At 42.3% G+C, this 27,804-nt stretch overlaps 1 protein-coding gene across 2 annotated transcripts in view; it reads left to right on the forward strand.

Moving 5' to 3' along the window:
* Window positions 1-27,804, forward strand: part of PLPP1 (phospholipid phosphatase 1) — an 86,892-nt gene that overhangs the window by 58,512 nt on the left and 576 nt on the right. For both annotated transcript variants that reach the window (XM_081929994.1, XM_081929993.1), the window contains exons 4-5: window positions 8,847-8,904; window positions 25,902-26,078. In XM_081929994.1, coding sequence (XP_081786120.1) covers window positions 8,847-8,904; window positions 25,902-26,078 — 235 coding nt within the window. The remainder of the gene's footprint in view (window positions 1-8,846; window positions 8,905-25,901; window positions 26,079-27,804) is intronic.

Here is a 27,804-nt window from a genome sequence, read left to right on the forward strand (position 1 = left end):
GGAGAGCTGGGGCAGTGGGAAATGAAGAAATCATGGGGTTTGACAAGTAGGAAAAAATAGCAGGAATGGAATGCTTGCGCTCTCGCGCTCTCTCTCTCTCTCTCTCTCTCTCTCTGTGTGTGTGTGTGTGTGTGTGTGTGTGTGTAAAATCTTCCCCTGAGTCTTATATACCTGAATAACTCAAAATGTAATTCTGGAGGTTTTCAGAAAAAGAAGCTGGGGTATGGCTAGGGCCCTATCAAACTAGGCAGCCAGGGAGTCCTTTGGAGCCAGGGAACTGAGCTGTGCTGGGAAGCCTGGGTGGGGGCCAGCATTCAGCAGGCAGCTGGAGTCAGCCAGGAGTTTCATTGCTCAGCCATGTTCTCTCTGGCTCTGCTCCCCGGCCTGATTGCCAATCTCTGCAATGACCTTTGCTCGTGTGCTGCTTACACGCCAGTGTGTGCTAATGCTGCAGTTTGGTTTCCAGCTTGGAACCACTTGTGCTGCTTGCACGAAATGCCTCTGCTACTTCATTGTTTAAGAGGGATGATCTTGTCCAGCCTCCTTGAACTGCACAAGAGATTAACTCTCCTTTTGGTTTAAATCCAAGTCTCTTCTAGGGGAAAAATGTGTTTGATTATCCATCTCTTCATCGAGTTAGGAAAATGTCCTTTTCCATTAAGTCTCTTGCCTCATTTTGGCTAGTTTGACTATTCTTAGGTCTCGCCTAATCCCCTCCCCCCAAATCATTCAAAGCTGTCTTTCTTGCTTTTAATTCCAACTAATGTTACTTTTAGTAATTACTTATGGGTTAAAACTCCATTTACAAAGAACAGTTTGAGATTATTTAAATTAAAGCTGAACTCTAACAATTTGCAAACTGACTGATGATAGATAGATAGATAGATGCTTCTGTGTGTGTGTGTGTGTGTGTGTGTGTGTGTGTGTGTGTGATGCTTCTACCTATGTGCATTATTGCTGTTGCTGCTGTCCCACCTTTTAAATCTAAATTTCAGCTTAAATTCATTTGGATGTATTTATTTATTTAGGGTGATTAATGTTAAACTGACTGTTCCAGTTTTAAACATGGACAAAATGTACATATTCAAAATAAAATTAACATGTAGTTGCATATATGGAAAAAGTGCTCCAAAGGGAGGCTTTGCTCCTTCAGACAAGTTACAATTAAAGCACCACCCCACTTTTTGTTATGTTTTCTAGAATGCATTTTTGAAGTTGGCTGTAGAGTAATGATACATTTCCTTATACACTTCCCCTAATTTAATTGTCGTCACCCAGATATTTATTTTTCCAGCTTTGTTCAACAATGTATCTACCTCACTTGAGGTCTTATTTATTTATTTAATAATATATCAAATTTAAAAATAACCTACTTTTCTAAACATGTTATATATAACTCAATATAGTTCCCAATTTAAAAACTTGATAAAAGGAAACACAGTGCAACTTTAAAATATTATTATTTTCAACTAACAGAAGAGTAAATTTCTCTCCTCTAATAGTATTCCAGCTGGGTATGTGAATATATAGCACTCTTCATAGTGGCAATACATCCTGTGCAACATATTTAAAAACAACATATTTTCAAAAGATGAAAGAGTTAAAAAGGACACAGATTTCTAAGATGCATAAAGATTTGTTAACTTATTTAATTTTATTATTTTTTCTTTCCTTTTATATTGTTCAATAGAATCATTTAAGACTTAGAAAGACTGAAATTGTTTTGAATATCGTGTACTGTCAATCCATCAATTCAAAAGCAAACCTTGTGCGGTAGGTTAAGTTAAGAATCAATAACTGGCCCAAGGTCACCCAGTGAGCTTCATACTGGGTGGGGACTGGAACCCTGGTCCCCCAGTTCTTAGTCCAGCACTTGAACCACTCCACTGCACTGGCTGTCTTGGATTACTTTATTTAAAGCAAACTGCTACTTTGAGTTCTCCACATTGTCTGTGACTTTAGTAGTGGTCTTGAATGAGAGTGATATCCATGCTGACATTTTCTCAGAAATTGTAACAGAAATCTTGGCTCCTACCAGCAGGAATTGCTGGACGCCCACTCTCCTATAATATGCCAAAGTTCCACTTGAACTTGTGGAATGGTTTCAACCAGCACCTTGCAGATCTGATTTATGGTTGAATTTTGTGTATGGGAGTCTTTGAGGTGAGCGATGCATATTCATATATACCATGGGTGAAAGTTAGTATCGTTTGTGCAGGGTACAATTTCACGGCCTACAATAGAAGGGAGCTCTGTCTTTCTCATCAAATGAACCCTGCAAAGGTTTTGCTATTGAGGTAATACATCTCTGTATTTTGGAAACTATTTTCAGGCGCAAGCCAGGATAGGGATAGAGTTTCTCTTTATACAGAGCACTGAAATAAGATCTTCAGATGTTTTCAAATTTGCTGTCTTTGAGTTGGAGAACAGAAAACATCGCTTCAGTTTTTAGGTAATATATGTTCAAAAGCAAAACAATCTGAGTAGTGGGAGGCTTGATTAATTGGCTTCTTTGCATTTAGTGCAATTGAGGCAGCACTTGGCAATCAAGCATAAAAATGGAGTTTACAATCCTGATCCAGCCTGACAGACTCTTAATTGCAGCATGCATCAAAAAGTTTCTCCAGAGATAGCTCTGCAGAGTTGTTTAACCAGGTGTTTGGGTCAGTTTTGACTAGGAAGATGAATTGGTGGGTAGCTCATAACATTTTGCAAATATTTCAATTTGATAAAGGGTTTGCCTGTAACTTCAGAGGACTTGCTGCATGGGAAATGGTGCCTTCAGAAGCATGAAGGGTGGTTTTCTTCCAGCTCTTCTGGAATCACAAATGACAGGAATGGAACGCAAGTTTTTGAAACTGATGTTTTTAATAGAGGAGAACTCATATTGGTTACAGGAAGCAGCCAGTGCTGTATACCTGTTGCTTTGAGACCCAAGTAAGAAATTTTGAATGATCACCAATAACATTCCCATTGAGGGTGGCAATATTGTCAAAGTCAATTCTGAATAATAGAATCATAGAATTGTGGAGTTGGAAAGGACGCTGAGGATCATCCAGTCTAAATGCTTTTACCCCCTGCCCAATTTCAGTTGCTGGATTGCATTTCCTAAAACTGAAAAGACATTGCAATGGTCATTAGTGCGATATGGAATGTTGTGATGCCCTATATATCGTAGATGGCTTTTAAGAAAAAATGGGCCATTTGCCAGTGTCTGCTGAAGGCAGGAGTGCTGGGATAGATAGATGGTGGGCTGATCCATCAGATATGGTCATTACTCAGAGCAAGCTGTTGTTTAATGCTGGCTCTTTAAAACAGAAACAGAAAAATGCTCACTTAAGTCAGCTTTCTGAAATAATGCTTTTGGGGGGGGATCCATATTTTGTGTCTTCCATTAGCTTGGATTGTGGTTATAGTTCTGGGGTTAGAACTACAGGCTTGCTCTAATATTCATGTAGTAGATTTCTTATGAGCAAAAGCACTCTTTAATCTATCATGCACATGCTCAGAGGTGCTCTTTGTAGCAGAAATGTCATTTTAAAATAGATTCCACATGAGCTGTGGTTCAAATGTAAACCTTGGAAAGAGTACAAACTTCTCATATTTAGTAGTCCCATTGTTGATAAGCCACAGTACTTCCGTTTTATTTTAGCAGCTAATGGCAGTTGTGCCAAAATGAGTGCATGATGTACACTGAATTATAAACCCCTTGGGTTCTTAAAAATACCAATTAATCTTACTTTTACTGGGAAAATGTGAAAATAGCTTTATGCTTAGCAGGTTAGCACATTACTGAGAAAATTAGCATTTGCAGTCCAGCAGACCCCTGGCAACCAGCTGAACACGGCTTCTGGATGTGGTTGACAGAGGAATCTTAAGGGGAATCCCACTGATGGGCATTTGTAGGAGCTCCATACTGCTGAAGCAAAATGTTCTGAAATGCTGTGACCAAATACTTAAACTGTGCTTAAACAGTCCATGTTGCATATAAACAGTCCCGTTAATGCAATCTGTAAGTTTTGTAAGAATTCTGTCTTCTGGATCCAGTTACCTATATTCTTCCTTTTCTCATTGAGGGTGAGGTGGGGAACTCTGTTAGAAAGCTATTTATGGAAAGAAAACAAACTCCGTTGGCCATTTTTGCATAGGACATTAAACCAGACTTTCTGCTTTGTTATGATTTATTGAGAACAAGGAGCATGCAAGTACAATTGTTCCCACTTCACTCCTCCCTTAACGCGAGGAGCAGAAACAAACCAGGATGCATGGGCTTCATGTTACCTCCTAACCAGGGATTGTATTTTTTTGTTCCCTAACAAGCTACGATCAGCAACACAAGAACAAACCATTGCTCCACGTTGGCTAGCAATCTTGACTTGCTAGGGAGAAACAAACCATGATCCTGGTTCAGATGTAACTTCCTGGGATTTTTGATTGTTTGCTTGTTTTGCTCAAGGGAAGATCATTGCTTGATGTCAGTAAACTATGATAAGCCAGAAAGGCTGACTTCTCATTTATGTTTGATACGACCATTGTGTTCTAACCTTTGCTTCATTGTAGTCTCTGTGTCCTTGGAAAAGTCATTTCTGCATTAAGACACAGAGGAGGATGGGAAGTCTATTTTCCACCCCAGAAAAGAATTGGCAATGTTTTCTCTTGTATCATGTATTGCTCTGATAAAAGTCACTACACCTGGAGATAGTGGGTTTGTTTTCTCTTAATGGATCTTAGAATACAGTTATAGAGAAACACTCTCTTTTTTTGTACACAAACAGCAATTGCAAATCTTGAACTCGCTGTGGTACTCTGGTTATTTACAAAAGTAAGTCAATACACAGAACATGAATTGAGGATGGTTGCTATAGCTCTTCTCAGGAATCTGCACTTGTACTTTGAGCATAAGATGGCCTGTCCTAATGATTTAAGAAGAGAATATGCTGTGCAGTTTGTTCTTTTTAAGAATGCATAACTATTTAAATCATGTTGTGACTCTGAAAACCTGAAGAATAAGAAACACACATCTTTCATGTTTGGCTTCCAGTAAGTTGCAGAGTAAATTGGAGAGATAGTCTGTCCAGTAAATTGCAGAGATAGTCTGTCTCAACATAAGGACAACAATAATCCCAAGAGGCATAGTAAGCAGTGAATGAAACAACAGTTGTGTTGGTTAAGTTTCAGGAAGGATTACAGTTTGGCCTATATGTTATGGCCCACTAGATCTGGTGGGGCTACTAAGAGGTCACAGGGTTGTGGCCAAGTTCTGGTGTCCCCCCCAACACCCTCCCTTGCAAAGATGCTATAGTAGACATTTAAGCAGAGCTATTTTACAAACAGTCAACACCTTACTAAACTGGAAATAAATGTTTTTTTTTGGTTCAGAAGGGGTCCCTGCTGCCACAATTACATCTCTGCTGGGATTAAAAAAAACCAAGGTTCTTTTTCGCCTGTTCTGGTTGTTTTCCTATCCTACTCCTTTGCAAAGAAATAGTGGACACTTAAACAATTGCAATTCTGTGACTACTTAGCACTAAGGGTCTGTCTTCAGAAGGAGTCCTTGCTTTCACAATTTGTAGTGTGTATTCATGCCACAATAACTGTACATTACTCAAAGGGTAAGGCCCTCTGAATTCCATGGGGATTCAGTCCCCCCTGGTAAGTATATACAGGATTGCAGCCCTAATGAGTTAATCTTAAAGGTACCACACAGGACTGGTAATAAGGGACTCCAGGCTATGGAATAAAATCCAGGAATATTAAGTGGACTAGGAACTGGTACTAGCAGTGAGGGTTATCAATTGAAGTTGGAACATTCAGGTTAAAAGGAAGTACTTATTCACACAGTAAATGGACTTTGCTGTTATAAGGATGTAGAAATGGTTGCCAATTTAGATTGCTTTAAAAGTGGATTAGACAAGATCATGATGAGATGGCCATCATTAGCTGCTTATCATCAGTATCAGAGGCAGCATGCTTCTGAATACCAGTTTCTGGGGATCATGAGTTGGAGATTACTGGATAGCTCAGTTGGTTAGAGTGTGGTGCTGATAACTCCCAAGGTTGCAGGTTCGATCCCCATAGGGGACAGCTGCATATTGCTGCAGGAAGTTGGACTAGGGTCCCTTCCAATTCTATGATTCTATTAAAAACTGTTTTTCACATGCCCTACCTATGGACTTTTCATAAACATCTGCTTGGCTACCGTGACATGGAATGTTCATTTGTGGCAAATGTAGATTTATTGCAGCATAATATGCCAGGTGGTCACTTGCTCACCTGCCCCATCTCACTATCCTGGAAACAGCTTGGAAGATCCACCAAAAATGTTTCCAGTGTTGTTCCATCTGTTCCAGCCCTCTCACTTTCATGCCCTTTCTCCCTGCCCTGGATTCAACCTCTGCTCTCTTCTAATTGTGTGAAATGTGAGTTTGTAGTAACAGGCTGAAATGCTTAACATAATTGGGTCACATTATTACTATGTGGAACGTAAAGCTGTCAAACTCAGGTTATTTAAACAGAAAGCACGTGACATTTATGAAATGTCTGCAGAGCTTCTTCAGGGGATACAGAGCTTTACAGTAAAAACGGACATACCCCAGAACTACAAAATCCAGTCTGCAGACTTATGTCAAGGTATTAAAATCCTAACTTCCCACTGTCTTGATGGTGCTTTTCAGATGGATTCCATTAGCTGCTTTTCAACATGTATATGTACATGGGAAGAATCCATGCTAGATTATTTCCTGCTTAGTGGCCCCACAAATAGGTTTTGGTGCAAGTCATCCTTGTGTTAGAGGCTCTTTCACAGCCCTAAATAGCTTATTCTAAAAAGAAGTGTCAACATTAGACTTAAATGAGCCAGAGTGAGAAGTCAAAATAAAATATGCACTCTTGGTTTGTATTATCTGACTTGTTGAAATAAACCCATCCAAGAGAAAAATATTTGAAGCCAGTTGTCATGAAACAATAATATACATCCTGACAGCTCTGGAGGCCTGATGTATGGCTGCTACTGGGATGATTTAAGTCTTTTAAGAATGTGATGAAGGAGAGGGGAGAGAGACAATAAAGTAAGGGCTTGATGTTTCCACCAGTGGGGTACTTTCACTTTGGGGAATGCTTATTTATCCAGTGGTGGGGTTGGGGACTGGTGGGTGGGAAAGGTGGCAGGGTGGAGACCAAGGGAGTTTACGCTCACCAGCACTGGAGTGGAGTCTGGAACGAACGTTCAGGCTCTTGGCTGGCAGGGGAGACGGAATGTTCCGAGTCAGAGCTGCTTTTGGAAGAAGGGGGTTAGCTGCCTGCAAAGGAATGTTTAGCAGGCCTTTCTATTGTCTGTTTCTCCATCCCTCTGCCTCTCTCTGTTTAATGTATTAAAACTGTGGGGCAGGAGGAGGGAAAAGAGAAAACAAATGTGTGTGCAGCTGACAGGTTAATAAGTGACAGATACTATTTCCAGCTGGGATCTGGATGGCGTAGTAGGTAACTTTTGCTGAAGCTGCACCGAGGGATATCGTTTTGGTCATAGTAGTCTGTGTGCTGGGACGAGCGTGATGTGTGTGATATATGAATAAACTGAAGCACAAACACGGGAGCCCCTATAATGTAGTCAACACATGGATATTTATAAAGCAGAATCCTGTTTCTCAGTCGTGGCAAACTTGTATCCAAGAACAGAAAACTAATCATGATAGTCCCCAATTTTAGGGTTAGCTCTGTCGTGAATTTTCCTAGGCAAGCTGTTTGCCCTCTGCCAGTCCCACCCCACCCCTCCACCAGTATTGCAAGGGTAGTAAGACCAAGCCTTACCACTGAGGTGGGGAACCTCCAGACCACAAGTCCAGTTTGGCCAGCCAGGGGTCGCAATTTCTCCCATCAGGCTACTTCTAGGAAACCACACCCACCTGTTCCATACCTGATGTCATATGTGGCATCATGTGTAGCGCAGGTACTAACGTGGCTTCAGAGGAAAAATTGGAAGCTTTAAATTGATATTTTCATGTTACAGGAACCATACTTTGGAGCTCCCACGTGGGCACATTCACTGAACTCTTTTCTGTGCCTGCTAAAAACATTTCCACCCAGCCTTTCTAAAAGCCTACTCAGATGTGTAAAATATTTCCATGTGTTTTTAATCTGCCATTAATTTTAATTATTTCTTCAATGCTTTATCAGTGTTTCTCAAACTTGGGTTCCCAGGTGTTGTTGGACTACAACTCCTATCATCCCTAGCTAGCAGCACCTAGTGGTCAGGGATGATGAGTCCAACAACACATGGGGACCCAAGTTTGAGAAATGACCGCTTTAAATAGTTGTTTTTACTGATAACCTGATTGTGTCATTCTTTTTGGAAATTGACTTGAGGTGTTTTGTTTTAAACAGTCAAATAGTATATACATTTTAGGGGGAGGAAGTAAGAGTGAGTTTCCGACTATTCCTTTGCTGGAGAGTGGCACAATCCCACTGCCCACCAGTTTATCCTAACGGGCATTGAGAGCATGTCTTGCTCTAGGATCAGGAAAGGGCTTGCATTGAAACCCCTTTTAAAATGGTTCCTCAATTGATGCAACAGGCAGAGAAATCATTAAACCATCATCCATTACCCTCAACAATTTTCAAGTGGTCTGTTGGGGGCGGGGGGGGGGGAGTTTGGGAATCACTGGTGCAGACATACTGAGCTTGATGTACTAGTGCCCTAACTCAGTATAAAGGAGCTTCCTGTGTGAGCTTTGCTGAAGCTTTATTTTGCAAATCAAAGGTGAACTTTGTTATACAATTGCAGTGTGTCAAAATCTTAATGATGTATGTATAAATTGTAATAAGTATGTGGGCATTCTCTTGTTTTTCAGACTGTCGTTTTACTCTGGACATTCTTCGTTTTCCATGTATTGCTTGCTCTTCCTAGCAGTAAGTATACTTTTTAGCAGCCAGTTATGATGGATTGGTTTTTTTGTTTTGCTTAAAAAATCTGTTTATGTTGCATAGCATGAAGCTAAAACATTTGCTGCATCAGCATTTCATTTGGGCTGTTTGTGCAGAGGAAGCATTAAAATGAAAAAGACTGGGGTGGGGTGGATGTTTGCTCTGAGATCTTTTCACTTGACGGTTGGAATATTTGACCACTGCATGTTAGGTAGGCTTATCCCTAAATTGTCCAGGGAATCTTTGTGTGAAGGCCAGTTCAAGCTTTTTTTTTTGCTACCCAAGGTGGAAGTCTCGGAAAGTGCATCCCAGGACCACCTGTGACATTACAGAGGGTACCAGGGCGCTTTCAGTTAGTGTCAGCTATCAGCCACACCAGCAGTGATTCAAGACCCGGGACTAATGCACAGCTTCTGATATGGAAGGCACCTTTGAAGTGTGACACCCTAGGCAGCTGTCTACTCTGCCTGTCTGGCTGAGCCTATCCTGAAAAGTGAGCAGCTCATAAAATGCAGCAGCCACCATTTACCTGAAGCTTAGGCACTTCAATAAGCAGCATGGCCAGGCTCGCTTTGCAGGGGGAGAGTCTCTTTTTCCCTTTCTACCTCTGGCAAACTAAGCTTGTCAGAAGCAGTAAGGACTCCTTCTAACTGATAGTCCTAGGCATTCTTTTTGTAACTTCATGCTTTGCTCTGGGTGATTTGGGTAGGCTTAGCATGAGACAGGAGTGTGATGCAGATGATGGTCTATCCAGCGCAACCAGTCTCTACTTTAAGCAAACAAAGCAAGGAAGGAAGCAGGGGATGGGAATCCGCCCATCAAATGTTTTACAGGCTTCAGCAACATAAATACTAATTTATGAATGCCATCCAATCTTGATAAGCTACATTCTAGCTGTTTGTTGCTCTTTGTTTTTGGCCAGGAGAGAAGTAACTACCAAAGCAGATGGGACAATCTAGTCAAAATAGAGACTTTAGCTTTATGTCTGTGTATTTAAGCAAACAAAACGAATACAAAAAATGTCCACACTTTTTCTGTGGGGTGTGTAGGAATGAATATTGCAAGTTATTCCCAGCATGGCTCTGTGGACATGTAGATATCAGAACCTGAAAAACTAAAACTGTTAAAAGCAATGCTTTAAAATTTTGCGTAGAAATGTTTCTTGCTGTAGGATTGTTCTCAGGAGGAAAATATTTGTGTTTTTTTAAGAGCACTTAATTTGCAGCCTTTGTTTTATTATTTCTCTGAAGCATTTCAAAGCTGTTTCAACTCCCAACAGAATGACAAGCCTGATCATCTAGCCTGTAGTGACATTAATAAAAATACCTCCTTTTTTTTTGGTTGGGAGCCATAGTTAAGCATTGACTGATTCTTTCCTGAAATCAGACCTCTTATTTTTGTTGTTGTTCTTGGAGCCTATAAATTGTAGGCTTCCAAGTCAACCTTCTTTACAGTTTATGGAATAAAATTATCCAGTCATGGACAGTGGCAGTACTACTGACAGTGGTGTCTTAAAAGTCTCTGCTGGCTCTGACCGATTTGAGCCGTGCTATAGAACTGTCCTGTGTCCAGCTGCTCTCCCTGGCAGCTGCAGGGAAATTTTCTGGCACTGCTATTGAAAAATCCATCAGCTGGAGATGTTTGGTACTGAAACCAGAGCCTTATGCGTGCAACGCATGTGCTCCAACACTGTCATTTCAATGCAAAGAACATTGATGCTTCAAATGCTTATATCTATCCAAGGGTGTATTAATTATTATTTAGTCTTAGTAAGTTGAGGAGTCAGCCCAAAATCAGAGGGATGAGTGACTCTCATCATCAATTTTGCATGGCAAAGTGAACAGGCTTCACACTTTTAGGAGACTTTGGTGTGCTGAGCTAGTCTTGTGAATGCCTCCATGCATGCCCAGATCACAACTCGCCACATAAAACATTCTACAGAAAAATAGGTTGAATTGAGATGTACTAAGCTGTGTGTGGTATGTGCTGGACAATTTTGAAGATTGGTTTAGTTGTTCAGCATAACAGAGAAGTCTATCTTAGGTTGACCTTGGCACATTGGCGGGGGAAATGCTACCTTTACAAGCAGACCAGTCTAATTCTTGACATCTTTATCATGTATTCTAGTGATGGTGTAGTAAATGGGTCTCTCCTACCCCACGAGTATTAACCAGGATGAGGTAAAGAGAGCCTTGAGAATTTATATGGAACTTCTCCCTGTTTGGAATGCTCTCAATCCTTAATGAGTTAGTTCCTATGTCTTGTGCAATAAGAAAGGGCTTATCCCAAGGCTGGTTCTGCCTATTATTGCAATTTGCTGCTTACAAGATACAGATGTGATCATCTTTCCCTCTACGTCTCTACGTAGACATTTCACGGCTCCTAACTTTTCCATGCGGCAACACAGAGTTCTGCCAGTGGCCCCATGTCAAGTCGTATGCATCTGATAACCTCCCCCCCCAAAAAACGTACTTTCTGACCAGCTTCAACTTGCCATTTGCATGCTTGACTCCAGCTGCAGTTGTGTGCTGCTCGTGACTCCCCAGTTCCTAACATGTGGCATTACTCACAGCCTGGGTTAATCATAACCAGACGCCTGAAATTTCAGCCTACTGAGGGCTGGAGGAATCTGACTTATGTTAGTGTGACTGACTGAACACACACACACACGAGAAAACAAAACCCAACCAAAAAGGCTATGACAGTACAGCCACCACATTGACAGCTAGATTACAGCTCTGCCAGGATGACTGGAGGAACCAATAGAGTTTCCCCAGACTCTCCTCAGCCCATTGCCATTTGCTTCAAACTATACCCCTTAACTTCTTCCAGATTGCAATAACTTGCAGCTTCTTTTCTGTGGGATTGTCTGCTTTGGCCTTCAGGTAAATCCCACAGTTTGTCAGTTACTTAAATCAGCTTGCTGAACCACAAGCCCAGGATTGTAACGGCCACAGTCTGTGTCGAGTGTTAATTCCTTTTGCCCGTCCCTTTCCAGTAACACTGATGCTGCTGTAACAGGCAATTTAGATTTGAATTGTGGTCTTAGAAAAGCATTTAAGACCTTTTTTTTTTTTACACCTGGAGGTGGTCATTAGGGTGATAGGTTTTGACAGCAACAGTGGGGACACACCCACACATCTCCCTTGCATGTTTGCTTACTTACCCTACTTCTACTCATTAGAAATATCTGGAGATGTGTCAGTTGAGCTGAAGAAGTTTCATTTTCTGTAGTGTCCCCTTTTCAAGAGAGGTGACATGCTAGGATAAATGTGCTCACAACTAGGAGTAATCTCTGTCTGGAGAGGCTGAGCTGTTTAATCCTCTGCTCTTGAGTCCCTTCCACTGCTGGCTGATATATTCAGAGTTATTTATGTGTGACCAAGCAACGCCACAGCTTGCTTAGCTGATGTACTTGTGTGTTTCTGTTAATTCGTACGTTTTCTAAAATGCTTTGGATGTTCACACTAGGAAAAAGATAAGAGTGGAGTCCTCCCTCCCTTAATTAATCAGTTAATTCAGTTGAGACTTGTAACCTTAATAATATATTGTGTGTGCAAATATCCATGGCTAGCAATATCCATAGCTCCAGTATTGTGGTTTCAGCAGTGAGTGTACCCATCTGTCAGTTTTCACATACACGCATGTCACTCACTACTAACATTACTGCTTTGCAGGGGGTTGGACTAGATGGCTCTTGGGGTCCCTTCCAACTCTACAATTCTTTGATTCTAGCAAAATTCGCTTGGTTTCTACATGAAAGTGACATTTTTGTAGCAACATAGTCATTTGCAAAGTAATCCTTGGGAAGCGGGCCGTGGGGGGGGGAGGAGGGACAGAGGGAACTCATACCAACCCTCTCCTTTTCAACTCCCATAGGGTTTGGACTTGAGTCATTTTGAAAGAGTAAGCTCTTGCACAGCTCTCAGCCAGGTCAATCTGTTTGGCAGACTGGTGAGGAGCTAAGTGGCAAAGTGAGGGAACCAACAAAGACGCTTATGGGCTGGTTTTTATTTTGGCTATTGAATGTTCGCAGATATTCTTTTATCAGTTATCTGGAAAGAATTTATAAAATCGCACACTAGCATGCCTTGAGAATACTGAAGGCTGACAACTAATGAGTGAAGGTTGCTTTAACGGAGTGAGCTAATGATAGTCTATTTCCCTCCCCTTTGCTTCCTTACAGGGCACAACTGGCTGACAGCAAGGGGTTGCATCTATTTAGAGAGAACTGAATGAAGGGAATGATTCATGTTTATTCCCTTGTGGACAGTTGAGAGAATGTAGTCTATTCTTTGACTGGTATAATGGGGGCAACAACTGAAGAATAAAATGCAAAATTGACCCCCCAAAAAAAAGATTTTTAAAAAAATCTAATTTCTGAAGAAACGCTTTTAAAGGGGAAACATTAGCAAGATTTTAAGGTAAATAAAGTTGGTTTTATGATGTGGATTTTGATCCCTTCCCCGTTCTTGTTTGGAATCTAACTTCTGGTTAGCTGGGCAGCTGCCCTGAATCTTACTGACTCAGGAGTGGAAAGATTTACTTGACGTGGAAATTGGACTTGTCCTTTGCCTATGAAAATGCAGCTGTTGTCGTGTTTTTTAGCATTTGCGTTTATTGAAAATGGCCTATCCCTCCCCCAACCCAGCCAAAGCGCGGAAAAATAAAAATCCTATATAGAGGTGATTCATGACTTGCTGTCCTTGTAGGGGTATCCCAGGAGACAGGGCTACATGGTCTTGTATAGTTCATGAAGAAGGTAGCAGTCAGCAAATAAACTGTACCTGGAATACGAGACTCATGTTGGACCAAATACGTTCATAGGCAGTTGTCTGCATATAAGCTGTTTGCTGGGTTTTGGAGCAGATATTTACATGGGGCTTAACCGTAATCTGTGCCGTTTGCATTGTGTTGACATGATCCCTTTGCTACAGAATTGCTTGCAGACTTAAACTATGTTTAAGTCTCCTTTAAACTTGTTGCCTAGCAATTTAAATAAATACTCCTATTACACACCCAATGGATACTATATGGCAGCATGTTATCAGGAAGGTTGGTAGATAACCCTGTTTTATCATTGAGATTGTTTATATATATGTCTTAAGATAAGCAAAACAACATTGCTCTGAGCTGCCATGAACCCTTAACTTACAAATAAAGCAATAAGAGAAAGGGGAGGGGATGCAAATCTCCCAGCTGCCCATGGAAGCCAGTAAGACAGAGCAAATGTGTTGCTGTCCCATGTCTTGCCAGGGTCTTGAAGATTTGGGCCATACATGCACCTTTTAGTCCAAAGGTTGCTATGCCATATTTTGTAGCTAGTCTTAACATACATACTGATGAAGTAATTTGCAGTATGTTAGCAGCCTGGGTGGGGGAACTGGGCAGAAGAAAAAAAAGAATCCATACTTATCCACCCAAACCTCCCTCCTTTGCCTGACTGGCAGCAATTCTTGCTCTCCATAAGTAAGCTGCACGCCAGGTCCGATCTTTTTTCAGACAGATACATCTGTTCTCTGTTGCTAACGGGACTCTGTAAACAGATCCTTGAAGTTAATTTGGGAGTTAACATGGAGGATACATGTTAGGAAAAGGTTGTCACTTTTATGTCCTACTTGCTGAGTACACAGAAGCATCTGGCTGGCTGATGCTGGCAAGAGAATGTTGAACCAGGTAGGTCTTCAGTCTGACCCAGCGAAACATTTGTGGTTGGGGATTGATCCATCATTTGGGCCTAGTGAGCAGTACTAATGCTTTCAACAATGCATGTTTTCTCTAAACTGAGGTCCTCTCCTGTCAAGCACGTACACAAGACATGAGCTGAAATCTTTGGGGAGCATAAAACCAGCCAAAGTCTTTGGGATTATATGCCCTGATAAAGACTCTCTTTCCACTGTATTACTTTATTTATTTCATAAAATTTACATACTACTTGATTGTAAAAAAACAACAACAACCTCAAAGCAGTTGGCAAATTGGAAGCAAGACAGGCCTACATTGTGCCCTCCAGTCAATGAAGTTTAATTTCCCAGTACAGTGGTACCTCAGGTTAAGTACTTAATTCGTTCTGGAGGTCCATTCTTAACCTGAAACTGTTCTTAACCTGAAGCACCACTTTAGCTAATGGGGCCTCCAGCTGCTGCCGTGCCACCGGAGCACGATTTCTGTTCTCATCCTGAAGCAAAGTTCTTAACCCAAGGTAATATTTCTGGGCTAGCAGAGTCTGTAACCTGAAGCGTATGTAACCTGAAGCGTATGCAACCCGAGGTACCACTGTATCTGTTAAATGGGATGCTGGGTCTTTGTGCTCTTCTTTGTTACTCCTCCACCAAATAGTTGCTCTAGAATCATGCAGGTGTAATTTCATTAGATTGCTAGGAGAAATCCCCTGGGATTTCCATTTGTGGCTTTCTGAGTTCCTTAGAGGAAGAGGAAGACTGTACTTGGAGCATACAATAAAGAGCAACCAGATTGCTGTATCAGAAATAGCTTGTGAGTTGTTTAGGGTTGCCATACACCCAGAATTTCCTGGAATACTGCAGTCGGAAGCAGTGTCAAGGGAAAAATCGGCAAAATGCCCAGGAAAATCCAGATGTATGGCAACCCATGTGGGCAGTCTCTTTTTTAAAACAAAAGCTCAACAAGCTTTGTGTCCGGATTTTCACTTTTTGAAATATGGCAACCCTAAATTATGCAAATTTACATACATGGTGAATTTTAATAATTTTGTTTTTCCTGCACATGGGGGGGGGATAAGCTCTATGGGGCACCAGTGCCTCATCTCCTGTTGTGTAATGATTCCTACTGGAATATTAGTAAATTAAAAAACTTAGCATTTTTTAACCATGTAGATAAAGTTGTGTGAAGGAGCCCAGTTTGCTCCCCCACCATGCATGGCATGTAAATCAGTGTTCTTAGAAAGAAGAAGCAGGACTGAGTAGAGAAATCTCTCTTCTCTTCTGAGAGCTAAAAAGGAAGTATATAAGGTTACACTGTGTGGCTTCTTTCCTTTTTTCACATGCTGCCCACAAACTCAATATAAGTGGGACATGCAACAAAATGCCACAAGCTGCATCAAAAGTGCCCTTTCCCCTCACTGTTCCCAGTATATTGAAGAGCAACAGAGGTGAAGCATTTGCTGAAATGAGCTGTTACTGGATTTGATCTGCACAAGAGGCAAATGACATTTTTGATATAGGATGTGGCAATCTTTAATCCACGCATTCGTTGGAATTTTACACCTTTATCTATGGTTTTGTGCTTGTAACATGTGCCAAAATATTAACATGATGTTGGCAATCCAGGCACCCATTGTGTCCCTAGTTAGTGCAGAAAGAAGCCATCTTATTTGCTAATGGGGATTCCTCCCAACCCCAGAAGCAGCTCTGGTGTAATTCTGTCAATCTTTAGCTGCCCCTTCAATTTAGATGTTCGAAGACTCGACAGGTTGGCTATTAACCTGAAGGCATGGGAGTTGCCAAAGAGATAGATGGCTACATCTTTCTAGGCTGTCTATATTTCTTTTTCCTTGAATGAAAGAATATATTTTCCCCATCCTGCTCAAAAGTAAGATGTAACAGTAGCTTGTGGGGCATTTTAAACAAAACTGAAAACCACCTCCCCAAGCACAACTTCTCTGAGTAAAATTGAGGCCCAAGCAGCTGCTTTTAAGTGTTCCTTTAAAAGAGAGAGATGCAATCATGGCTCTGCCGTGTCATGTCTCTTTTGGCCCTAAGTGAAACAGAGATCTGTATCTATTTCCGTACTGTAATCTTTGTCTAATGGTAATAACCATTACTTATTAGAGCCTATAAACCATGTTTTAGTCTTATTTGAAGTGCTTGAGGAGGCAACTCTGAATAATGATCATTTACTACTTCCACATGCATAAAATATATCACAGTGGTTACGTTCTGTCTAATTGCTGGTTCAAAGCCAATCACTGAGCAACACAAGACCTAGTTTTTGCACTGATTTATAAAGAGTACATAAATATTCTAGGTCTTCGTTTTCTGCATGATGACTTTTTAAAACAGAACAGTAATTGTGTAGGTAAACCATGTACAAATTGTGCATGTAACTGCACATGTAACATTTTTATTATCCTTTTCTTTGTGTGAGCACCAGGCAAAAACGTTTTCTATAGCCAGGCCTTTGGCTGATTGAATATTCTATGGCAGGGGTCAGCAAACTTTTTCAGCAGGGGGCCGGTCCACTGTCCCTCAGACCTTGTGGGGGTCGGACAATTTTTTGTTGTTGGGGGGGATGAACAAATTCCTATGCCCCACAAATAACCCAGAGATGCATTTTAAATAAAAGCACATATTCTACTCATAGAAGACAGGAGTGCCTGGCGTGCTCTGGTCCATGGGGTCACGAAGAGTCAGACACGACTAAACGACTAAACAACAACAAATTCTACTCATATGAAAACACGCTGATTCCCGTACTGTCCGCGGGCCAGATTCAGAAAGCGATTGGGCCGGATCTGGCCCCTGGGCCTTAGTTTGCCTACCCATGTTCTATGGCCTTTTAAACGTGTTTGTGGGAAGGGGGTTATTGGTTTGTGTTTGATTATATCTTTTATGTTCTCATCTTGTATTTTTATGTTGTGATCTGCTTTGTGATCTTCAGATAAAGTGTAGTATACAACTTAATAATAGTAATAATAATCTGTTTTCATGTGTTACTGATGGACAGCGCACGGAAAGCTTTTACATTTTCCTCGTTTGCACTTTCCCTAGCAGAAAATAGCTTATGATGCTGTCCAATGGTGCCTTAGGAGTCTGCCTTGTTTCAACTTGAAGGCCATAGTTTCCTAGTCACAGGAAGTAGAAGTTCTACTTTATTCTGCATCAGTCAGACATCCTCTGGAGTACTGTATCCAGTTCTGGGCACTGCACTTTAAAAATGGGATATTTCAATTAGGAATAGGTTCAGGAAATGCAACAAAGATATTCAGGGGTGTGGAAATGTTTAAGGAACTGGGCATGTTTTGTCTTGAGAAGGCTATGGGGTGGGGCTGTAGAAGACCCAAAGGGTTATCACATAGAATAGGTGCCCCCGATGGCAGGACTTGATCTAATAGGCTTAAGCCAGGCATGGCCAAACTTGGCCCTCCAGCTGTTTTGGGACTACAATTTCCACCATCTCTGACCACTGATTCTGTTAGCTAGGGATGATGGGAGTTGTAGTCCTAAAACAGCTGGAGGGCCAAGTTTGGCCATGCCTGGGCTTAAGCTACAGGAGCCGTTCAGTAGTGGAACCAGTTGCCTAGAGGGCTGTTGGGCTGCCCCTCACTCAAGGTCTTCAAGCAGAGGCTGGATAACTATTGTAGTTCTGGATATCCTGTGTCAATATAGGATGAACCTATTTTCTTCTGGAATTGGAAGTCTTGGTGCTGGAGGTGGAGAGCTGACCTGTTGCATTATTGTAACTGAAAGCAATTTTGGTGTGCTATATCCAGCTCTCTCCCAAAGAACTATGTGGTCTGACAGACACAGCCTCTTCATCTTTGCAGAAAATGCTCTTAAAACTACAGTTTTCTTGCTGTTAATAATTACAAATAAGAAACATAAGGCCACTTTTAATACCGCTTGCAGTCATTTTTGCGGTTTAAGGGAACAGCACCCCACATGCATTTATTTCTACTCAGAGCTGAGGGAATGAAAGCCGAATGTTTTCCTTTTCAGGCAAGTTGGGAACCTTTTTCAAACACAGAGCTGTATTCCCTCATGGGAAGCTTTCTGTGGGCCAGTGGCAAAAGTGGGTGAAGCAGTGGTTATTTATTCACTACATTTATATCTCACCTTTCCTAAATCTGTCTACTCCGAGTAAAAGTCAGTTGAATACCTGTCATTGCAGCTATCTTTGATTTTAAAGAGAGAAGAGTGGGCAGCAGTTGCATATGCTCTCTTGGATGGGTGGATCTTGGCCTAAATATTTTAAACTCTTAAAAAACACGCTTATAAATACCTTTGCAACCCTGCTAGCAGCAGCTTTTCTCTTTTGGGAAAGACAAAACATCTAACATTTTTGGTTCCTCCTTCTTTGGCCAAATAGCAGTGGCAAGCTTTTATTTTACTCAATTGCCCACATTATAATTTGAATTGCTCTATCTGCACAGCTTCCTAATAAAAGCATTTAGCAATTATGTTAATATTTTATTAGCTGCCCCAAGAGTTACTGTTACATGTAAGCATATAAATTGTAACATAAACTAAATAAATATGTCATGTAAATGTAGGATGTTTTATATTAGAGCGAGAGAACAGTGTGTGAAAGATTCACTCACCTGCCCTATAGATCCCATCATCCTTGACCACTGTTTATGCTGGCTGGGGCTGATGGGAATTGTAGTCCCAACAGCCTTTGGTGGGCCATAGGTTTCTACCCTTCTCCTAAAATGAGGTGAAGTATATGTAACTGACAATGAATACTCATCTTACTCTTCAAAGCAATAGCATGAAGCTCTTACATGCAGCTCTGCACTAAGTGTGTTTCTGGACCTAATTCATGAAGTGGCTTTGCATTATCTTTATCATTCTGCCTGGAGTGCCCCATGAGTTCTTTAGCACACTACAGTCTATATGCAGTGCTACAGCAGCTGCAGTTGGGTATACAGGCTGACAGTGACTGTGTACACACAATGCCTATTCATTTCAACACTATTTATACTTAAGTAAAATTACCTGCCATGGTTGTCATTGCAAAAGATGTGCTTATGAAACAACAACAACAACAACAACAACAACAACAACAACAACAACAACAACAAATAATAATAATAATAATAATAATAATAATAATAATAATAATAATAATAATAATAATAATAAAAAAAATTATTTATACCCTGCCCACTCTTGGCTGCTTCCAACAAAATATTAAAATACAATAGTCCTTCAGATATGAAAAGCTTCCCTAAAATATATGACCTCTTCAAGTTAAAAAATATATAAAGGATTAATGGCTCTCCAGAATCGTGGCTGTAAACAGCAGGCATGGTCTGACGCACTGTCTCCAGTAGTTCTGCTTTTGGTTTGTTTGTAACCCCTATGGTGCTATAGAGAAGGGCCTAAAACCACATTGGATTAATTCTTAAGAAAAGCTTGAAAGCTAAGACATTATCTTGTACACCCCTTAATCTGGGCCCAATCCCCTACATACATTCATTTTCTCCCCAAAGTTCTGCCTTTCACTCAATCCCTATCAGAAAAGAGTTCTGTAAAATCTAAACAAGCTATAAATGTTAAGTTCACACTGAGATCCAGTTTTATAAGCACAGATGATAAATTCCCCCCTTCCCTACCTTCATGTAAGAGACTCATGAGAACATATCTCATCAGTGTTTGTTCAAAATATTTGTATACCACCCTTCATCCTGTAGATTCCATAGATTAGCTTACTTTAATCCTGTACAATCAGACTGGATGAGATGCTAGAAAAATAGGGTCCCTAGCACAGGAGAGAAGGTACTTCCTTTGTGAATTAGATACATGTAGAGCAAAGGAATCGCTGGAGGCCAAGTCACCAGAATTTGCTGTAAGGCAGGGTTGGGTTGGGTTAGGTCTGTTGAGGGCAGTGGACATAGGTGGAGCCAAAATAGTGCAGGGGACTTCCTTTGCTATTGAACACTTTCTCCCTCTAGCTTGCCCCATTTCTTCTCCTTGTCACCCACATGAAATTACTGGTTGTCGGGTTGCATGATGTAGACTCTGACAAAAGAACATTTGGGGAGGGGGAAATAACACTCCCCTCGTCATGGCTGGAAAGAATTACTTGCTTACTACTGTTCCTCTTGTGATCAGATCTTCTAGAGAGTATTAACAGTGACTCCCAAAATCCATTTGACTGCAACCTCTGCTTGCTGCAACATTTGTAAATGCCTTTCCAAAAGCAGTTCATTCTCTGCTTCCACTTGGGTCTGTGGCTTCTTCTAAAAGGTGGTGCATGTGGGAGAAGTGGAGCATTTCACCAGAGAGTGGGAGGAACACAGTGCTCAGGATGTATGTGGTGAAGAGGCTGTGTTTTCATTATGAGTGAAAGCTTAACCACATTCTATAAACACATCTTGAAGGGAGCTGTGGGGGTATTCTAATTTAGCAAATTAAAGGCACTTTTAAGCAGAGACCACCAAAGGTAAAAGCATCTGATACCTAAGGAAACAGCAGCCTTCAGAGGACGACAAAAATGATAGTGGAGAAATTCAACTGCCATGCTGCTAATTTATGAATGTTCCTCCCTTTGCTCAGGGCCAGGCTGCATGTTACAGGGGCCTTGGCATTTGCATCTCTATGGCAGGCACTGCTGTAAGCATTTTCCACATGTAATGATTCCTGTCATCACTTTTCTGCTAGCAGGCTAGAAATGCATCACATTATTACTTCAGTTCGTAAGGCAAGTGCTTCTTAGGCCAGGGGTGGTTGACCTTTTAGGCTCTGCTAGCCAGCACGCAGCAAGTGCCTCAACCCAATGTGGGGCCTTGTTAACTTCACAGGCTGGAGTTTCTCTTTGAAACTGGGATCGCCGGGCTTCAGTTCTGTTTGCTACAGCTGCTCTGCCGCTTCCAAGAATTTTCTTGCATCAACGATATATGAAAATATATTATTAATTATAGTATTGTACTTATTTTGATGATTCTGGAGTGCCACTTGTATGTACTACATGCCTTGTAATAGCGGGTACATTGTGACTAATACAATCCATTGTATTTTGCTTGCCATGCAATCTTTGTATGCTGGTTCCTTATTTTTGTGCTCAGTTGTCACCATGGCAACCTCAGATTAGAAGGCCCAATCTTTTTGCAGGCCTACTCTGAAGTAAGCCCCATGGGTTTTAAACCATTACTGTTGAAGTACACAAATACTTTTTTTAGTACAACAAAGCAGTGTAGCTATTATTTTACTGGAAAGCAAGTATATTTACACATGCCCCACCAGTTTGTTCTGGGACTGTGGGAATGGGTTTTCTCATCTCCAAACCTAGGGAATAGGTTGCCCTATTCATGTTGGGGCACTTACTGCTTGAAGTGGTGTCCATCCTGAAACTTCAGTCTGTTGGTTTAATGAATAGCTTGCCAGGGGGCAGGGAGAGGCAAAATGGGTGACTTAATGGAGGCTACAGGACTGTTTGTTGTTGTGTCAAAATGGGCACATAACTAGAACTAGTTAGCCGTCTTTATGACTTGAAGCTGCCAGATCACTTGTGCAAACAATAATAAAAGGAGAAAAGGGCTGCCAATTAATGAATTGGTTGCGTGCATATCAGCCTCCATGCATAAGTGGGTGTTTGTTTCATAGAATGCAGGGAGGGAGCGGCTGCTGTTGCTCTTTGTGATGACAAGGTAGGGGCCAGCCAAGCTCAAGCTCTCTATCTAAATTCAGAGAAGGAAGCAGTTAACCTGTCCTATCAGCTAACAGGCATGTAAAATGAAAGTATGCATGTGAAACAAACAGCAGCAGCTGCTGCTCTTAAAGGGAAATCGTCAGTTATTTGAAGTGACAGTGTTTGGTGTAGACGGCTCTGGAAGGCTCTTGCTGGCATTTGTCTGTCTCAAGAGACAATGGGGTGTGCCTCTGGGGGTGAAGTCAAAACTGCTGGAGAATCACAGGACCTGCTGTGACTGCAGAGACCAGTAATTGCATTAACAGCAACAAAGTGATTTCTCTGGGGCTTCCCAGATAACAAGATACCCTCTCTCAGCCTCACTGATGTGGTCCAAAGGAAAGCAGAGCAATACATTTGGCACCAGCTTGGCTGTGGGAGTTGCTGGAAGGGGGCATGCAAGACACCATCCAGCCGTCTTAGGGATTCCACTCCAGATTTGTGTAGGGTTTACTCCTTAGCCTTCTGAAGATGTTCCGCAAGGCAGTGGGTATGGATTTCTACTCCAGGTTTACTCCCAGTCTCCCAAATGAGTATAGTTGTAAGGCAGTGGAGGTTTAGGATCAGTTTCATTCTCCTCGATTGGCTACCTTCCAGGTTGACAGGCTCCATCTGCCCCTCACTTCCCTCTACAGTATATGTAGAAACTGCTTCCTGGCTGTATAGAGTTACTAGTTCTTAGCCAGCTGCTTCATACAGCACTTGAGATTGACTGAGGTGCTTATACAACTTGAAAACCCACTGATCTGGACTGTCACCAGCATTGTCCAGAAGAGATGAGCATTTGGATCCTCTTTTTCTTTTGGACTTGTACATCAGCTGCTTTTATTGTTGGTAGAATGAACAGCCCAGCCTGTGCCTCCTGTCTCATTGCAGCCTAGCTCCACATCTTAAATAGCTGTGGCCCAAGTAGCTACTTTCCTAAAGTCCATGAATAAACATTAAATCTGAGTTTCCTGTTTTGCCATCTCAGCCTAGTTTTGTAGATACATTTCTGTTTTGGGGACAGCATTTTAATCATCAGTTCAGTTTTGACAGCTTGGCAAATAGCACGAAATCCTGCAACCTAGATTTGTGTCCTGGGCCCTCAAATCTCTTTGCTTATGGAGCACAATCTTCTAAGGGACTGTCTTAGGTCCCACCTTCTCTCCCACTCATAACCACATATACCACCTTCCCTCTTATGTGTATAATGTTCCTCTGCCAACTACAGCAATTGCTTGCGTGTGGAAAAACCTTATTAGTAAAGGAATGCATTTTTCAATGTCTTCAGTGGAATTCCTAAGCTGGAAAGAAGGAGGTATGCCAGCTCTGTATTGCCAGCCTGCTCTTTTTAGACCACCAGCATGACTGCTGTCTCAAGTTCTCACTGGGACTAAATGATTTACATTGCTGTAGAAGTTAGTCTCTAAAACAAGCCTTGAGGAAGCACAGTATTAGCCTTGAAACTGTACTGTGTAATTTTGCTATGTTGGACTTCAGCAGCAGCAGCAGGAATTACTGGTACCTACCTTTGCTGTTGATAGTGAACACACATATATACATTTTTGAAAAATATGCCTGCAGACTGTCTTAGAAACTTCAGTTTTCTGTCAACAAAACATAGCTGGAATACAACTTCGGTCTGTGGAAAAAGCTTTATCTGGTTTTCTAAACATTGCTCCATGCAGCTTTAAACTTTCAGCTTTTTTTTTACCAGCAGAATGAAAGATTTGGATGCCAAAACTATGATGTAATAGCTGCTTTGAAAAACCAATTAGGCATTCCCCAAATATTTAACTTTGGAAAGTAGCACCTACTGCTCACATAGAGCATGCTCTGTGTATATATTCATTTACACAACCATAATGGTTCTAACAGGTACAAGGAATGGTTGAAGTTGTCTATGGGAGTGCTAGCCACAACCTCATCCCATCAAATCCAGTTACTGCCTGTTTTAGAAAAGGTTATGCCTTTGTTACAGGACAGTCTGTGGATTATCCAAAGCTTGATCTAGTCTGGTTTCATGGATTTGTTTTGAGTTTCTGCAGCATGAGGCAATAAGATAAGGTACTTGGCTAAGCGCAGCCTCCTGTCTGTATTGTGGCTCATAACATCAAGCAGGGAGGAATTGACCAGTTGAATCCAGGGTGTAGTTCTGCAGGTGTCATCAGTGTGGTGTCCTTCAGATATCCTCTACTTAACTCCCATCAACTGCAGCCAGCCTTGCCACAGCTGCTCTTCTCTTCCACCTCACTGCCACCTGCTTGCTTGCCAAACAGGGAGCCAAAAAGGAAACAGGCAGTGGCATTTGCTCCTCTGTTCTCTGGGCCAGAGCAAGAGGCAGGTGAACAAAGGAGCAGGTCCACAGAGCTCTTGGCAGGGGGCTCCTTGCTAGACTATAGCCCTTTGGTAGATGCTAATCTGTGATGGTTCTGGAAATAATGAACTGGTGTCTGGCATTATAAATGGACTGCAAGGGATAAAAAACAAAACTCATTTCAGATCAGAGGAATATACTGTTGATCCCAGTGCTGATGGACCATTTGTCTGCCTGGGGAAATGATTTGAGCAGGCTGAGTTTGGGGATAAACTTGAGTGGCTTTGTCATACTAGTGGAGGCTGGTGTGCCAGCCGTGACTTGTCTCAGACAGACAGCTTGGCCATTGTTATCTATGCTCCAGAAACCTCCATTTTTGATGAATGCATTGTAAGTGGAGTTGCTTTCTAAGACTATGGAAACTTCTGTTAGTTCAAATTCAACTGCTCTGTTGCTGACTGACAGCAGGCAATGGTAAGGTAATGCAAGTTCTTGAACAAGTGTACTGGCTCCCAGTGTATTTCTACCCATACCTTAGGAGGGCTGATTCTTGCCCTCAGCGTCTGTGAGATCTTTCTTGGAGGCTTTCCTGAAGGAGTCTTGGCCATCGGAGATGAGGCAGTGGTGGTTTGAGGGGCAAGGGGACTTCTCAGTGGAGGCACTGTGGTTGTGGAATTTTCTCTGGAGAGAGCATCAGCTTGTACCAATTCTACCACTTTGGCAGTAGACAAAGAACTTTTTTATTTTTCCAAGCCTTTTAACTACCTGTATGGGTTTATGCTGGGGGTTTAGGCCATTCATTTTATTCTGTATTTTACTTCTGTATTTTACTTTGTATTTTTATTTGTAATCCACCTTGAACATTTTTATTGAAGGGAAAGTATACAAATTATTTAAATCTGAATTCATTTCCCATCTAGGCATTTGAATACCTGCCTGTGTTTAGCAAGGATCTCCCTACTCACAGCTACTATTGAAGTAATGAGTGGTTCCTTTAGTGCTATGCCTCACATATTATGGAACATTGTGCAGCTTGAATCAAAAGGTGGATAATATGCAATACACAATATGATCCAATTTGCAAGCTCAATAGAAAGGGCATGCGTAAAATTAGGCCACAACTCAGCACAATGTTCATTATGGTACAAAAGTATTGCACTTAACGTTGTCCCTAGCAAATCAACAGAATATCAAGTTAGAACTACTGTATTAAAAAAAGACCCATCCTATTTCTGCCCACCCTGTTAACTAACTAGACTTCTGTACTTCTAAACTTTTGTCCCTTTGGTTTTAGCTTTATCTTCAGGCCAGAATGAAAGGCGATTGGGCAAGACTTGTGCGTCCTACGGCTCAGTTCGGTCTTATTGCTGCATCCATCTACGTGGGCCTCTCCCGTATTTCTGATTACAAGCATCATTGGAGTGATGTGTTGACCGGACTTATCCAGGGAGCACTGGTGGCTATCCTTATTGTAAGTCCATGCAAAGTTACTCTACTATTTGATCAATATAGCTTTCTGTCAAAACTACTTTTGCTGACTTGATGATGAAACGGGCTGGAGGGAGGATGCCTGCACACTCCTGATGAGTTCAGTGCTGGCCTCCTGTAGTTTCCATGGGACAGTGATGAGATGGGGAAAAGATAGTATATTCACTACTCCCAGTGTCAACGCTTCTTTTTCCACTCCTCCTTTAGAAACCATGATGTACGGGTGCGTTAGGGTACACCTCTCTTCCCAAAACTACTTACAAAAGTAAAAGCCTTTCCAATTGGGACTAGCATGCATAGATTATTGGCACTTGCCCCACTTCCCTTTCTGACAACCAAGATGAAAGAAGCCTTTAAACATGCTGCAGAAGTTAGGCATTAGGACTGGGCAATATGTGATTTTCAACATTGTGATATATCAGCATATCTCAGCTGCTGCTTCCTCCCCCCTTAGGGGATGAAGACTCAACCAAAATACATTGCCTAGAGTGCTGGGTGCCTCTGCGTGTATGGGAGCTTGATCAGCTGCGGGGTGGTATGTTACAATGTTGGAAAGGAGGCAGGGAGGAAAAAGGCAATTACAGTGGTGCCCCGCAAGACGAATGCCTCGCTAAACGAAAAACCCGCAAGACGAAAGGGTTTTCCGATTTTTTAGCGGCTTCGCAAGACGAATTTCCCTATGGGCTTGCTTTGCAAGATGAAAGCCCATAGGGAAATCTCCGGGGACAGCGGGGAAGCGCAGCGCGCCTTCTCCTCTGTTCCCGGACCTGTCCTAAGGCTTGCGGTGGGAGGTCCGGGAACAGAGGACAAGGTGCGAAGGGCTTCTCCTCTTTTCCCGGGGCTTGCGGTGGGAGGAGGGTTTTTCCTCCCCACCGCCAACATTCAGAACAGCCTTCTGAATGTTGGCGGTGGGGAGGAAAGCCCTCCTCCCACCGCAAGCCTTCAGGACAGGTCCGGGAACAGAGGGGAAGGTGCGCAGCGCTTCTCCTCTGTTCCCGGACTTGTCTTGAAGACTTGCGGTGGGAGGAAGGTCTCCCCAAGCTGCGAATGTCTGCCCCGCGCGAGGGGCGCTCTGCTTAAGAGCGCCCCTCGCGCGGGGCAGCAGGCTGCTATCCGCAGCTTGGAGAGCCCTCTGGACCTCTTCTGAAGGCAGGCGGGGGGCAAAAGTCTTTGCTCCCCCCCGCCTGCCTTCAAAAGCTGTCCGGGAGCATTTTAAAATCGCCCCAGGAAGGCAGGCGGGGGAGGGGGGAGGAAAGACTTTCGCCGCCCCGCCGGCCTTCAGAAGAGGTCGGGGGACAGACTGTCCCCGGACCTGGTCTGAAGGCGGTTTCCATAGGAACGCATTGATTGATTTTCAATGCATTCCTATGGGAAACCGTGCTTCGCAACACGAAAAACTCGCAGGACGAAAAGACTTGCGGAACGAATTAATTTCGTCTTGCGAGGCACCACTGTACTGGCCATGGAGACAATTATTGTCATGGTGTGCAGCTTCTGCCTCTTCCTGTCGGCATTGGATGGGAAAAACTCCTTTCTCCAACGCCTGGCCCCTGGAGGAAGGAGTCCTGGCTCCACCTGTGCAAAGGCGGCAAGAGGTAGCCCACCCACACCCCTGTGCAAAGGCGGTTCAGATGCACAGCTTCTTTAAACTGCTCTGCTGAGGGAGCGCACAGCTGAGCCCCCACTCTGGCTTGTGGGGATGGTTTAAG

This window comes from Podarcis melisellensis (assembly GCF_964234715.1).
Source record: "Podarcis melisellensis genome assembly, chromosome: 11".
Classification (NCBI taxonomy): domain Eukaryota; kingdom Metazoa; phylum Chordata; class Lepidosauria; order Squamata; family Lacertidae; genus Podarcis; species Podarcis melisellensis.